The 16,396-nt window shown below is 42.8% G+C and overlaps 1 protein-coding gene across 1 annotated transcript in view; it reads left to right on the plus strand.

Moving 5' to 3' along the window:
* The first annotated feature begins 4,346 nt into the window (after window positions 1–4,346).
* The window catches only part of KIAA1549 (KIAA1549 ortholog), a 141,804-nt gene continuing 129,754 nt past the window's right edge, over window positions 4,347–16,396 (plus strand). Inside the window, exon 1 of the mRNA XM_054386878.1 lies at window positions 4,347–4,467. Within this exon, the coding sequence (XP_054242853.1) occupies window positions 4,347–4,467 (121 nt within the window). The remainder of the gene's footprint in view (window positions 4,468–16,396) is intronic.

The raw sequence follows: 16,396 nt of genomic DNA on the forward strand, positions 1-16,396 counted from the left end.
TCATGCAGCACCTTTTATCTGTGCATCTGCAATAAGTGAAAAGGACCAGAGAGAAGATGGTGAAGATTCATGGACACACACTAAAGAAGTACTGAGGAAATCACCAGAGAAGTACAGGCTGAGACATGCTTGAAGCTGTAACCTAAGAACCTGTCCTTTGTTAGGATTCCTGCTATACTCATGACTTTCTGGTGGATGAAGAGAACTATACTGAAGAAATAGCTCCAGGCTATATAAAGGATAGCAGCTCTGCAGAGAAGGACTTGGGAGTACTGTTGGATGAAAAGCTGCACATGAGCCAACAATACCCACATGAAGCCTAGGCCAGCTGTGTCCTGGGCTGCATTAAAAGAAGTGTTGCCAGCAGGCTGAGGGAGGTGATTCTCCCCCTTCACTCCACTTTATGAGACACCATCTGGAGTTCTGCATTCAGCTCTGGAGTCCTTGGCAGAAAACAAGCATGGACCTGTTGTAGTGAGTCCCAAGGCAGGACACAAAAATTATTAGAGGCATGCAGCATCTCTCCTATGAAGACAGGCTGAGAGAGTGTTCAGTCTGGAGAAAAGAAGGCTCTGTGGAAGACCTTTTTGCAGTCTTTCAGTACTTACAGGGGGCATACAGGAAAGATGGCAACAGACTTTTTAGCAGGGCCTGTTGTGATAGGACAAGGGGTAATAGTTTAAACTAAAAGAGGGGAGATTTAGAGTAGATATAAGGAAGAATTTTTTTGCAATGAGGATGCTGAAACACTGGCACAGGTTGCCCAGAGAGGTGGTAGAAGCCCCATCACTGGAAACATTCAAGGTCAAGTTAGATGGGGCTCTGAGCAATTGAAGATGTCCCTGCTCATTGCAGGGGAGTCAGACTAGATGAGTTTTTAAGGTCCCTTCCAGCCCAAACCGTTTTATGATTCTATGATGAAGATAAATGTGTAAAGTAAATGTCAATTATGTTGCTACATACAGTGAGGCTTTCTAGGAAAAAGGGGGACTAAGAGGACTGCAAAAAGAATTAAAGAAGCTAAACAGCATTACAAAAATACTAAAGTTAATGCAATCACCACAGGCAGAAAGCGCTGCAATTGCAAAAGCATTGCCCCAAAGTATGGCCACAGTGAAAGAGGCAGCTCAACAGGACAGGTTCCTATGTGGCTAGTGAAATTGGCTAGACCAAACAGAATCTAAACTGTAGCATGGTAGATAAAAACACCAAACAGAAGCTAAACAGGTAGCTGCCACACAGCCCGTCTGTCAATGCTGGTTGTTATTTAACAACAGGAGTTTAATTTGGAGGATTCTGGTGGAACGTGTGAAATTGCAAGGAAATAGAGAATATGCGATCAAATGTGACAGTTCTTAAATTAGCCCAGGAAGTGGGGAAATAACATAAATACCAGTTTGGTTTCAACAGACAGAAACTGGGGAATGTGAGCCCAAACACAATATAGAAAGATTATTTTTGTGAACTTAACTCTGGGAACTGGAGCAGGAAATCGTGTTAGCTGAGACAGTGAATGAGTTAGCAGTTGTGGTGGATTTCATTACGGGTAGCATCTCAGAAATGTGAGAGAAGTTGTCTCACACTTTAGTCTGCGAAGTTACCTTTAGATCTTGGTGGAAGAAATTATCTACAGGCAATCTGAAATGTGCTACAGGCAGCCTTACTAGCCTACTGTTACTAGAGGCACAGTTAAGCAAAGGATTTGTCTTCCAGCAACCCAGATGATACGCAGCATCTGAAAGATATTTTGAAATTAAGTATTTCAAAGGTCTTAACTGCCAAAGCTCCCACTGAATCTGGAGCAGGGATGGATTCCTATTCACTTCCTGAATACTTCTGAGGGATGGCTTATTAAAAGAAAAAGGAAAACTGCATTTTGCAAATAGAAAGGATATGTAACTGCACACTGCAATGCCAAATACAGGTGCACATTGCTGCTTAAAGTGAAGGTGTATTGGAATGGAGTGGGTTTTTTAAAGCTTTTGGTGGCCATATTTTAGCCTGCACTACCAATCTGCAAAAGAGGTTGGGAAAGACAACAGAAACTGAGAACCATGATAGCAAGGAAGTACCTGACATGCCATGTATCCACAAATGTTGGGTATGTAGTTATGCAAAAATGGCTAGAGTCTCTTCTGAGCTGAGTTGTTCTTAGGGGTTTGGCAACTAAGGAAAAAAAAATCAACTTTTTTTTTTTTTTCCCTAATGGCTTCTGGAAATCAGAAATCACAATTTGTTTAGTAAATAAAGAGGAATAATAAAAAAAAAACCCTTCTATCTGCCAGCAATAAAATATAATAGAAATAGTCCCTAGGCCTGTATTTAGTTAGTTAGTTAGAATAAAAGCCCCCAAAAGGTCGGTATTCTTCAAGTTTTTCTGCATTTGGTTTTTGATATATATGTTTCAGAAACCTGTGTGGTTTTCTTTGTCGCACTGTGTCCTCGTTTTTGCAATGTTTAACAACTTTGCATGGGATGTTATATCTTTTAGTTTTATGATATAGGTTGTTATCACCCATGGAATTTTATGTGAACCATTTCTCCACTGAAGAAAAATTGTATTGTACTGACTGAGACTTTTATAATGAAAGTGTAGGTCTTGTGTTAGAAGGCCTGAAATACTCATCATAGCGAGTGCCTTTGATACTTCACCAAAGACAGGACATCCGTGGACTTCTTGACTCCAACAACTAACTTAAATCCAGTAGGTTTTTCAGATTTCACACCCTCCCCTTACCATGTACTTGTTGAGCCACATCTTCAGCTGATCTAGTCTGGCCAATTTCAGCTTTGCTTATTTACTTGTCAAGGATCTGCTAAGGATTATCTTCCTTTGCTGCGTAATACTAAGTTGTAATATGCATTGTGTGATGCATAGCTAAAACTCATGGGTATTGCTTTATTTCTCTATGTCAACAAAATTAATCCTTTACTCCTTCCATGCTCTCTGGGAATGACGTGTCTGTTGTGGCTGATGTGCACTGAGAACAGCGTTAGGCAGTCCACTGATGTACTGTTAGCCAGTTTTATTGCAAGTGCAGCTGGAAACTAGCTGAGCCCAGATCTACTTTCCAGTGAGACCTTTTCCCAGCTGTTGCTGGTGACAGCTGGGACACCTCTGTACTCCTGAAGCGAGCTGCGATGAGAGCATCCCCTTGGTCTTTGTGCCTACAATCTCCTAGATCAACAGAAATGCCCGCCACGTAGCTATGCCCTCATCGCTGCACCTTCTCCTTTTCCGCTTGGACACTATCGTTCCAGCCCCCAGAACTCTGCGCACAGCCTGTGGGAAGCGAGGGCCTGTCCCCGGCCACCACTCGGCCTGACTAGCGGGCTGAGGGACCACCAGCCCTCCTGGCCTCGCTCCGCCACGGGGCATAGCAGTCAAGGAAACAAGGATGCCGCATGCAAACCACCAGCGTGCCCTGGGGTCGCCCCGTTCACGGAGCAGGTACCGTGAGCCCCCGAGGACCCAGCCGGGCCCTCAGCACTTCCTGCCGCCCGGTAATCCCCCCGCCTCGGTCCCGCCCCTTCCTGGGCTGCGCGTGCAGCGGGGCGAGACAAGAGCACACGACGGGTCACTACCGACGAAACCCGGTGCCGCGGGAAAGACACCGCCAGCGGCACAGGAAGAAACGGCGGCGTCCCCCGAGACGGCCAGCAGCAGGGGCGGGGTCTGATGACGCCGCTCCTCCCCGTCCCTCACACCTCCCCCCCCGGGAGCTGGGCGGGGACCTTGGCTCCTCCCTACCGCCCCCGCCTGCTCGTGGAGGAGGGGGCGGGGGAGGCGCGCCCCCGCGCAGACGCGAACACCGGGGTGCGCGCAGGTGGCGGGCGGCCCCGTTGCGCTCGCCGCCGCGGGCCGGGCTCCGCCGGGGTTGGCGCGTCGCCGGCGGGGCGGGAGGCGGGCTGCCAGCCACCCAGCGAGCGCTGGGCGGCCGGTTCGGGGCTGCTGCCGTCTCCCACGTGAAGGGCCGTAGCCGCCTGGGCGAGCGCCGCGGTCGGCCGAGGAACCCCGCTGCCTCGCAGCGTGGGGGCTTTCCCTCCGCCTCCCCACCCGGGACCAGAGCCCAGCCTCTCGCGTGTCCTTTAAGGCGCCGCTGCCCCGCTCCCGCACCGCCGCTTCTGGGAGGTGGCTGGTGCTGCGGCGTTGTTCCCGTGAATACAGCTCACGGGTGGGCGTGGGGGGGAGCTGCTGCGGCCTCCCGCCCCCGGGCGTCCCTGCCCCGCCGGCGGTGGATGAGCCCGGGAGGAGCCGGCAAGCCCGCCCAACCCTTTCAACCCGCAGAGGGGACGCGGGGCGCCGCGATGACTTGACGCCGGGCCGCGGCGTGGCGTGCCGTGCCATGGAGGGGATGACACGCTTCGTGGTGGCCTCGGCGGCCGCGGCGCGTTGGCGGCCAGCGCTGCCCGCCCTACTGCCGCTGCTGCTTGCCGTGCCGGCGCTGCGGGGTTCGCCCGCTACAGGTAAGGGAAACAAAAGGGGGCCCGCGAGGCCCGTCGGGCCGCCGCAGGTGTGTCGGGCCGGGGCCGTGCCGTGAGGTGGGGCTCGGCCGCTGTTGCTGAGAGCAGCCGTCGCTGAGCGCCGGTGTCGGTTATCGGGCGCGTGAGGGGGGAGGCAGCGCCGGTAACAATGCGGCGCGGCCGGCGGGCGGGGGCCGGCTTTGCACGCGGTGCTGCTGGGGAGTATTGTTCGCCGCCAAACCGCGTCCGATCTGGCGTGGAGCCCTCGGCAGTCCCGAAGAGCGGAGAGGGGACGCTGGGAAGCGAAGGAGAGAACCGGTGTAGGGAGGGACGTTGGTAGCAGTCATGCCCCAGACCCCTCGGGGTACTCGGTGTTCAGGTCGTGTGGCATGTCAGTGCGTGCTAGTGAGCGCCTGGAGTTGTGGTGCCTGTGGCTCCCGGAGTGTCCGGGGCGTTTGGGGGTGCTGTGTGTCAAGGCGCTGGCAGCACCTGCGGAGTGCAGGGTTGCCAGGTTGTCCATCACCTTGCAAGTTAGGAAGCGTCAGAGTCCCTCAAAAGGCACAATGCTTCTTTCCAAGCACAGCCACGGCATGACTTGTGTGTGGGGAGAACTCTTCGGGCTTTAGAGGGTGGCGTCTTCAGTGGATATTTCAGAATAGCCAGGAATCGGTGATCCCCTTTTTTTCTGTCTTTTCTCTAGTGGCTCTAGACATCCAAATTAGTCTGTAGTTAAGCAGTTTAATCACAAAGAGATCTCATTTGGTTCTTCTCCCATAGCACTTATTGGTTCATCTTTAATACTTCATTAAAAAAAAGCAACAATTGCCATTTCATAGGAAGGGACAGTTTTGTTGTGACTGTAAGTTTGGGTTTTTTTGGTAGATAACAAGTATAAAGTAATAAGTTTTTATCAACATTGGTAAGTTGTTGGTAAGTGGTCAGAAGTGATAAGAACCTGTGTTAGCTTGTGTTGTTAAATGGACTAAATATTGTTGACTCTCTTATTTAAACACAAGATTTGTGGTGATTATTGTTGGGTACTTAAGAAGCCTTGCTGTTATGAAACATGCTTATCTTTTTAATAATGCTTTATTTCCACTTCAGAAAGTAGTTCATGTTTTGGTGGTGACTGGTTAGCTTTTCAGGGAAGTTATGCTCTGCTCCAGCTACCTTTGTAGCCAACAAGAGACGTTCCATTCCCAGCCTATGTGACACCTGATGATTTCTTTGTAAGCTTCAGAGATTTTCTAAAATGAAACAGTCTTTGCATACAAATAGGAGAAGGCAAAGCACTAAGTTCGTAAGTTGGAGATTTGCTTGGGTTTTCTTCCTCTTTGAGATTAGTAGAATGGCTGGGTTTCTTTTTCTAGGTTTTCATAGTAAATCAGAGAAGGCTTTTGTTTAATTGTTTGTCTAATACTTACTAGTCCTTGATTAAACATTGCCATGGATTTCTGTAAACTTTTGTGTGATTGCTCTGCATTCTTGTATAACTTAAGAACGGCAGTAGGAATGTTATGTAACTTAGCCTGTGTTTGGGCTGCTGGAACGGAGTACTGGGAGACAGCAATCTTGCCCAAAGCGGTAGTTTCATGCTCAGTCTAGGGCAGGAGCTTTCAAGCTGTTTCAATTTGTGAATCCTCTATGTTTTTCTTTTGACTGGGCATGTGAATCATGTACAATGAACTTCAGCAAGCTAAGAGCATGCTTGTTTTTCAGAGGATGCTTTTCATTCAGGAATGACCCATTGATTGCAGAGATTTAAAGACAGTAGGTTTCAGAGATTAAGGTAATTGAGGTGAAATGTTCTATTTTAAAACCATGATGGGTGTCCAGTTTCTCTGTCTTGGATCCATAATGTTTAAAAATAATCAGGACACACCCTTTATCTCAGTGTTTTCTTTAGCCTTAAAATGTTTTAATAGTATAATGGATGGTATGAAACAGATGTGTATCGGTCATATGTAGAGTAGGCTTGGACAACATTCACTTAATAGCTCAACAGATTTACAACTCCCTGAGTACCTCTCTTGGGTGCAGTTCATTTGCTTTTCAGTGTCATTTGGTTTTGACCAGTGTAGGAACAGAAAGTGCAAACTCTTGTATCTTTGAGTTATACAGAAGAGGCATACAGTAAGAGTGGAATGGCTGTTAGAGCCACTTGCTTGCAGTTGAAATAGAAAAGTGAATGTCAGTACTTAAGATAATTTAGTGGTAAATCAACTTTGGTTTTGGAATGCTTGATCCAGCTCCCACTGAATTCACATGTTGCTGAATCAGGGCTTCAGCTCCCACAATTAAGCAGATGCTGAGCTCTTAGTACGTGGGTAGACTGCTAGCATGCTAAAAGCAGGTATACATTTGAGCACCTCTGTGAACTGTGGCTTTGGTCAGGCTCTGTGAATGTCTCGCCGTTCAGCCCAGGCTGTGTTTTTTGCCTTTGTTCCTTTGCACAATCTGTGCAACTCCCGCAGTGACAATCAGGAGAATTTATCTTGTCTTGCTGCGCCGTTTTCATGGGAGAGAGGAGAGTTATGTGCCAAACTCAGAGGATTCTGCAGTGTAGTTTCCTCAGAGACTTTCTAGGACCAAAGACAAGTTGTGGGGGCCAGGCAAGGAATCGGATGTAGCTGCCTTATGGGACAGTTGCAGGATATTGTTTATTCAACTTAATTACATGAGCGTGTTGCAGACACTTGAGTTGGCATCCTGTCTCTTGTGGCCAGTTCAGCTTGTCAAGCTTGTTTCCAGTTCATTTTCACAGAAGACCCATATGGTCGGGGGATTCGCTTTAAGACTGTACTATCTGCTGTGCTTGCTTTATTTATGTCAGTCTTCTGTCTACAAGCTATGCTTGTAGTCTTACCAGAGGAAATGTGGGTTTTGTTTCCGTGTTCCTTCAAGAAGTTAGAATGCTAAACAGACTAGTGGACAGTGCAGGTTTTTATTCAGTTTGTCTGTTTTGTGAGCGATGTTTGTTTCCTGTTAAGCAAAGTCTTAAATTTCTGATGCAGTGCTGGTACTTGAAATACAGCATGGCTTTGACAAAGTAGGCTTGAACAGCTTTGACCTACCTTGGGTAATAGATTTCAGGTACTGGACACATTATAAAGAGCAATGATTCTTGCTACAGCACAAATCTTTTCCAAAAGGTCTGAGAAGCCAGTGATTGTGGTAAGTGGCAGATTCTGACAGCCTAGTTCTTATTTCTCAATTCAGAATGTGTGTGTGTGGAGGAGTTGCTTGGGAAAGAAGTGAAGCACAATAGACTTCTTAATAACACAGTCTCACTTCAGCTGTGGGAGACGTGGCTTTCCTTCATTTGAAAGTAAAGCTGTTTATAGCTGATGTCTTAAGCTACCAGCAAGTCTCCAGCCTTGCCCATTGTGGTATACAATATGGATAACACTGATTGTGCAAGAGTTATTGTGGATGATATCCTTAACTACTAGTGTGTCTCCAGCCTGCTCCATTGTGGCATACTGTATGAATAACACTAATTGGCTAAGAGTTATTAAATAAAGGGTGTTGTTGGAACCTATGTGGAAGCAAAAAGCCATAAGGAAATATCATAAGTTGTTTCTTAAACTTTTTCTTAGAACCCTGAAGTCAAGTCAAACGGTAACACTGAATGAACAATGTAGACTTTATTTACTTACTTGGCTCATGTGTAAGAATCACATTTTCACAGAGTCCTTAGAAATAGTACCCAAAAAGGAGAATTTGTGGGGGGAAGAAGAACTTGCAGAGGTAAAATTAAGCACTGTATTGTAATGTAAGTAGCATGGTCAGCCAAAATGCTGGCCTTTCCTATTCCAACTTGACTCTGCAATTTTAGCATGTGTGGCTGGTTGTGTACTCTGGAGTTATATTGTATGACTTTTTTTTTTTTTTTTTTTTTTAATGGTCCCTTTAAAAGTCATCTATGTCTGTGCTTTTCTTTAGTGGATGATAAACATACATGAGCTCACTAACAAATTTGATTGACGCTCCCTATATGTGCTGTGTCTTCAGCTGTTGGTGTTATTGGAGACAGCTGTTTTGGAAGACTAAGGGAAAACTTCTTTAAAGAGCGATGGATTAGTGGTGTTTTCCAATGCATGAGATGGGCAAAAGATAGAGCTGATCATTAGTGCTCGCATCACTGATTACATCAATTTAATTGCATATAAAATGCACAGAATAAATACCAGAAAATAGTAGACTGGTCTGATTGTGCCAGCTCTTACTACAGCTGTAAGATGTTATAAGATGCGTGTAAGAAATATTACTTCTTTGCAGTGGAGTTAAGAACAAACTTAACTGTTTCAATTGAAATTTTATAAATTGCACATTTTGCTGTGGGCTGTAGCTTTTTCTTTTTTCCTATGCAAAATGTCATTTGAAAGAGTTCAGCTCCTTCTGAGGTTGAGGCAAGAGGAAAACAATGGTTTCTGCTTTGAATTCTGCCAGCTTCTTTTCTGAACAACTTTGCTCTTATGCTTTGGAGCATGCAGTTAAACTTTCGCAAATTGTGTCTGCTCTGAAGGGGATGTTTTCTCTGCTGCTGCTTTGAAAGTGATTTTTTCCAAAAGCTTGTAACAACCAAGTTTAAATTTAGGCACACATGACTGTGATAGAGATGATGCATTGATTTTTGTTTGCTAAAACTTGGATACAGGCTATTCTTATGGAACCTCAGCTACCTGTTAGTACTGAACTGGGGGCTAGCCTGAACAGATCTACTAAGCATACTTTCTGTAGCCCAAAATGATAATGTGAATGATTGGACTCCCTTGTGAAAGTCTGTCTGAACTGCTCCAGAAGTGGGACTGGATTGAACTTTATGCCTGAGAACTGGCAACTGCCTGCCTTGTGTTTAAGGATATGTGTGTGCTATGTAATGAAGTGCTTTAATTCCTTTAGGGACACTCAGACATCTAGCTTGTGGTGTGGCATTGTGTGGTGGTACTTGATTGCATTAGGGAAAAGAGAGAAAGCTTTTAGAAGGAGCCAGGATGTGGCTTGGGCTTAGTTAAGTGGAAGGAGTAAGACTTAACTGGTAGGAGTAAGAAGGGTCTGTGAATCTTTTCCAATCACTGTTATGCTTGTTGCTGAGATGTGTGGAGTTGTAGGAGTAGAAGGGGAAGAGACGTACAAATCCCAGCAGGGTTTGTGAGATGAAGGAAACTGGAACTGTCAGAGCACAGAGATTAAGAGGCAAAACGTTAGGCTAGGAGTTGGAAATAAATCTGTGGATCAGGGAAACTGCAATGGAGAAACTAGTCCTAGAAGTAGTGCAGCCTGGTAGTAAGATAAGCACATGGGGATACACAGACGCAGTTTAAAAAAGGAAGATAAACTCCTGAAAAAGCATTGAAAGGAAGAATTGGAAGTAGAGGTGATAAAAGATGGACAAGACTAGAAGAGATGTGGCCAAAAGCATCAAGATTGAAATTTAGGAACAGGAAAGCATCTGCCTGCTGCTCTGGGACAGTTGCTCTAGAATCTGGCACAGAACCCAGGATTCTGGAGTGTTGGCCCTTTTCTCCTGTCAGCCAAGAGCATGATAATCTGCTGCTGCTCCTTGAACATTTCGTGAATGTGCACATTTCAGCCTTGTGAAAGAAGTATTTTTCTGAGTATGTTTTAAGAAGTAGAAAATTTCCTCCACCAAAATTGTAGCAGTATATGAATATTTCAAAGGCAAAACCTGGCAACTTGGCAATATTGGCATCCGACTAACCTGTACAATTTTTAACTTCTGTGCCTGTAAGTTATGGTACAGCTATACCAACATGATCGACAAATTGTATGTCCATATAGAGGATATTTACAGCTATATAGGCACCTGCACATAAATATCTCTAAATACACATACCCACGTGCAGAGAGACCCTCATCACATTCAGTCTACAAATCTGATCCTGCTCTGAGGAGAAATGGATGTTGGATAGCAAATGAAGTTACAGGACTCTTGATCCTTTTGTAGCAGATATTTGAAGGTGTGAAATGATGAGGCAAGGGACAGGAAAGTTTGAATAAAGGCTTCACTGTTGTAATTAAATGCTGTCCTAGACAATTGAATTCTGTTGCTGTTGCAGAGTTTCAGTGATCTGAGCAAGTTGCTTAAAGCTTCCCACAGGTGGTCACTAGCTGTGTGTTCCTCATTTACTGGATGGGAGACCTCTGGGATCTGTGTTGCAGAATTGTGGAGTGTTTGCAGCTGCCTAAGAAGTCAAGAGGCACTGTTCTTGAATAGATGTTGTGTCTGCAATTCAAATACTCATTAATGTTTCAGATTAGGCACTTGGAATTTGAACTTGTTTCTTTGTTTCACCATTTGTAAAATGTAATGTCTTAGATGTAAGTCCTCGTTTGATTTTTGAAATAGTATAAAATGCTCAGATGCGGTAACAGTGAGCACAGAAAAAAGGTTCATTAGAAAGCCAAAGACTTGTCTTTGGAATGGTAAAGATCCAGTGGATGACAAACTAGTCTTGAATCCACAGAATTGTAAGAAATAAACTATTGAAAGCAAACAGAAAGTAATAGGTGGTGGTGTAACAGAATGCATTTACATCTTTTTTGGTGAGAGTTAGCTATCTTTGTAGATGGGAAAAGGTACCATACTATAGCAAAGTATAGTAGGATGTTGTGGTTTTCTTTTGTGTGTGTGGCTTGCTTGCCCCTTTTTTTTTTTTTTTTTTTTTTTTTTAACCCCCCTTCCCTTCCCTCCTTAGTTTTTAATCAGATCATAAAAAAATAATTTATGGTTGTTGTTTATTCCTCACAGTTTCAGCCTACATCCCCTACTTGCTTGTTCTTAACATACAAACTGTATTCTAATATTTCTTAGTCATCTTCCATTCTTCTCTCAGATTTATTCTATGAATTAATTCCCTATATAGAAAATTAAAAATGGACTTTAGCCATCTGGTGAAAGTAGAGTGCCTGGTTTTGTGGTTTGATTAGAGGTAAGAGGCTAAAATTCACCAGCAAATAAAGGGAAGAGGAGGAAGGAGGAATGCTGAAAACATAGGAAAAGAACCTGAAAATCCAGATGCATTTCAGTAAGGAGTGTGCATAATTGTATCCTTCTGAAGGGGCTGAAGACCTGCACAGCTGTAGAATGGGGAATAGACAATTCAACAGTGCTGTCTGAAGGGATCTGATGGTTTTTTTTGTGGATCACAAACAGGATGTGATTCAACAGGATCACAGTGATGCTGCATCTCATTAACACATGGCTTATGGTCTTTGGCATATCCTGTGTAATAACATGCTCTTTCTCTTCAGTGGCAGAAGAGCTCCAGCTGCAATGCTGTGTCTAGTATGGGGCCTTGTCCTTCAAGAAAGGCTACTGGAGGCAGTTCAGATAACAGAAGTATTGGAGCTGCCTAATCTAAAATAAAAAAAAACACAAGTGGACAGGACTTTATTAAAAAATGTCTATCTTTGCATTTATCTTTTATAAGAGAAAAAGAAAAGAAGTAAATACTTGAATTGCAATGAGCAAGATAGGTTTTCTAAGCACTGGTCTTTCTAATAGTGGGGATAATGAAACCCTGAAATAGTGTGGTTCGGGGCAATAATGTAATCTGTCACTGAAGTTTGCAGAACAGTGTGTATAACAATCTAGCAGAAGTGGATTGCAACAGTGATTCCACAGTGGTGTAAAAGGATGGAGTAGAGATCTACTGAAATATTTTGCAATTATGTTGTTGTGAGATGCTACAAACAATGCAATTGATGTGTAGACTGCAACATTAGAGTCAACATTTGTTTGTTACTTAAAACTTTGGTTGGCTGCTCAAGTGAAGAAACAACCTGTGGTTGTATGATAAAGTACTTTGTGGTAATGTTTATGCAGAGAAAACCTGAATTAGGATTTCGTAGGTAACCTTAGTAATGATACTTTCTAACTTTTGAAAGATTGTGTTCAGGCACAGTAGTTTTGTAAGTTTTTAAAGAATACTTTGTAATCCTTGCTATAATGACTTTATCCTTAGTAACAACATGTGGGAGGAACTTGGTAATTTTAGTCTCTATGCAAGTTCAGATTCTTCAGCATTTTATAATACTGCATAGATTATCACTGGGAGGGCAGGTACACTTAAACAGTGTGGATGTAATTCTGCATGTCTTTATTCACCAACTGAATTACTAATGTTTGTGTATCTAACAGGTGGGATGGAAAAGAAAGGCAATGCTCAAAACACTGCAATACAAGATAGTTGGGAGGCTGATTAATGAATAGCACTAGACCAGATCCTTCAGTTGCCTGCATTGTGCATACTGTTAGCCAGTGCAGCACAGGTCAGGGGCCTGTGTTGAGTAGATGATGCAAAGCTTCTGTTCTTCAATAGCAAAGAGACAGGGAGTGCCCCACCTGGTGATTGGGAAGTGGCCAGTTTCCTGACTAGAGTGGCAACTACTAGAAGGGCAGCACTGATGTCCTGGCCAGAGCTGTGCTCTTGCTAGCCTCCTCTCAGGTATATGCAGCACTTAGCTCTGCGGTGAGTGTGTCCTAACAAAAAGCTAAGATAAGACAACTGGGAACTATCTTTGTGCTCCTTTTGAAAATCAGTTGGTATAGCTGAGTGAGAGAGGAAGAATAGAAACTTTGATCAGGAGGATCAAAGATAACAGGACAGGATAGTAAAGATAACATTAGGGTCTGTGGCTGCTATAGGAGTGAGTGAAGCTAGAAATATGGATTAGAGTATTGAAAGTGAAAGGTTTAGCTGAGAAGTGTTGTGATAAGAAGGGTGCTGCTTGATATTAAGGCTTTTATGGCACTCATGTTTGACTTGGGTGTCCTCACTTTAGGGTTTGCCTGAGAGCTATGCAGAAGAAACTGTGCACTTGCAGAGGGCATTTTCTAAAGTGGTACCAGGGCAGAGTTTTAGTAGAAAACTTCCAGGTGCCTGGTATGGTATATTTGAGAACTGCTAACACACCTGAAAGTAAGTGGTTACCACATAGGACAGGTAGACAATACAAGTAAAAGTGTTTTTGCTTGAGTAGTATTGATACAATTTACAGGTGGTTCCCACCCTGCCCCCCAGCCTGATTTTTTTTTTTTTCTTAATTCACAGAATTTTGGTCTGGATTTACCTATTGAGTGTTTTCATACTGAATAAGAAAATCAGAGTGGTATCATTTCTTACATGAGAAGAAGGGTCTTCTTTTGTTCGCTTCCCAGCCAATAGTGTATGGAACTAATTTGTGGATGCTCTCTAAGTGAAAGTTCTTTCCTCATTCATAGGAAATTGTTGCATACTACAGGGTGATGTAGGGACAGTTTATTCTCCTTTTAGTTGGATGTGAACTCAATTAAGCGTTGAACCTGTCTCACCTTGTCCTTATAACTCTATTGTAAATAAATTCCACCTCGTGTATGCAGATTGCAGTGAGTGCTGCTCAATCGTGAAGCCAGAGTGAGTTAGTTCAGCAGTATTTGAAGACCAAGCTCCAAGCATTTATGTGGCACACCCCTCTGGGCTAATGTTGTGTTACTTTTTGATTAGAAGGAAGATGGTGGTCCAGCTGCTCTGGCTTCTGATTAGCTTCTCCAGTGGATGTCTGTGTTCCAGACTGGAGCTAGTGCTGAATTAGGACTAACCTGTGTGATACACTGGGAGACAAATTGTGTGTCACAGAACAAAATCTGATCTAGAGAAGAAATCTGGATTGAAGATGTTTTCAATTAGAGGCTGACAGTGATCTTACTTCCTGTCCTTATGTTGAAAGATGAAACAGATTTGGGCTTTCAGCCATTGACATTCAATTTTTAGAAGATGTAATTTGTTCCACTCCCAAAGAAAATCAACAAAAAGTTTTTTCTTTGTCTTTCCGGATTGCATGTGCTTTTTATAGTAACTTGGTTTAAAAAAAAATGGGTAAATGATGATCAGCATAGTAATCAAGTTTTCATCAAGAAGTATTTTATTTCAGTATTAGAACAAGCAAGAAAGTTTCAAGGGAAGTATGTTTATTTTTTCTTTTGTGAGTAGGTAATTCACTGCTTCTACTGCAGCCAGGTTCTTAAAACTGTAAAGGATTAGGATAGCTAAGGAATGCAAGATGAATGTAAATCCATTTTGCTTCTTTTTAAATTGACTAGACTCCAAGTAGACAGTGTCACTTGAAAGTATAATCTTCTTAAAATCCTGGGAGCATTAGAAACAAAACTGAACACAGTTTCAGTACTGGAGTATTAATTCTTATGATTCTTTAGCATTTAATTACTGTGTGTGAAGTTTTTTAAGCATTGAGGTCAGGAGAAGATAGTTCTAGAAATCATGAAATCAGAGAGGTTCTTTAAAATTTACTTAACACTCAAATTATTGTTTTTTTATGTATCTCTTGAATGAGCAAAACCCATGATTAAAACACGTTACTGATGTGTGAGATAGCACTGACAGTTTAGTATGGTTGTATTATTTTATATTTGGAAATAACATGTAGCCGTAAAGGACAGAATGCAGCTTTTATGTGATATTTATGTTATATTCAGTAGAAGTATTCATGTCATTTGGGTAACTATCCATGTCATTTATCCTGCAGCACTTTTCCTCATTCCTAAATAGTAACAACCTTGCAGGTCATAGCTAAAACTTGTATTTGTAAATGTTTAAATTAAATAGCTTTCTAGATAATTAAAAAAAGCAAAACAATACATTTTACATCCTCCAAATGCAGCTGTAGGAATTAGTATGCTTTATGAAGACCAGTATTTTGAGTGAGTATTTCAGAGCTCCTACTTCCATTCCTCATACATCAGGAGTTGCACTTCTAATGAATTAGTGGACTTGGTTTTTATGAAGACAAATTTCAAGAATCATTGCTTTTAGTTTTGAGAGAGATGGGAAGGGGGAAAAAAAAGGAAGAAAATTTTACCAGTAGAATGAAAGCAATGAATTAAATAAAATGATGGCTATTGGTATTCTTCTGCATGTTGAAGATGAATCCTTGTGGATTGCATTCTTCAGAGGAGGACAGGTGAAAAGCACAGGTGCATGTTAAATATAGTTTGTCATAGGCAGTCAGAGCAACCACCCAAAACAGCAGGTGTTTGTGGAACATGTATCTAAGCTCAGGCATGTAGTACTGCCTTGTGCTTGTAATGCATTAATATGTGGAAGTTTTGCTTTGGTGTTTTCTTTGTCTTCATTTTGTTTTATTTCATCTTGGGAGATGAGGGAAAGTTTTGAATGAGATTGTTTATTTTTATGATTGAAGAATGTAAAGGGGTCAAAGGCTATCCGTGCAGCTTTGGCTGTATGAACTTTCTCAAACTTTAATTGGGAGCCCTGCTTCAAGTTCTATACCTGTTGTGCTCACCTTAGGAGCTACATTACAGTCATCTGATAGCAGTTTAGTCCTGTAATTCTACAGTGCCTTCGTTAAGTGTTTTCTTACTATAATGGGAAAGAGCATGAGCACAGTCTGTCAGAAAGGAAAAAGTAGAATATGGAGCTATGGGAAGTTGATGAGATGGGGAACTCCAATGATAAAAGCTCTCATTAGACTAGCTATCATTATAACCTATGGTGTTTTTAATGTGCTAATTTTCTTATTGATCATTTTGTCTAGAATCTTTGTCAGGCCATAAGCTCATTGATGCTTCCTGAATTGTTGTTGCAGCGTAAGAGAAATAGCATTACTGCATCCTTTCTAACTTTGGAGACTGAATTCTGTGCTCTTTCAAGTATAGTGGAGGTAAAATTGAGGCAAGACTTTCATTAAGGGTTAATAGAGAGCATCAGTCAGTCCTTTAGTGACTGGCCCAGCCCTGACACTTGACACCTGTCTTTGGGTCTAAAGAATTTAGAACTTTTGAATTGCAGGTCTGCTGTCTCAAGCTAGGTTGAAAATATTGAAATAGGAATTTAATTTGAAATGTATATACTTAAAATGAATGATTAGGGTTTTTTGCTAATTTGCT

The sequence above is a fragment of the Indicator indicator genome, chromosome 14, assembly GCF_027791375.1.
Source record: "Indicator indicator isolate 239-I01 chromosome 14, UM_Iind_1.1, whole genome shotgun sequence".
NCBI lineage: Eukaryota > Metazoa > Chordata > Aves > Piciformes > Indicatoridae > Indicator > Indicator indicator.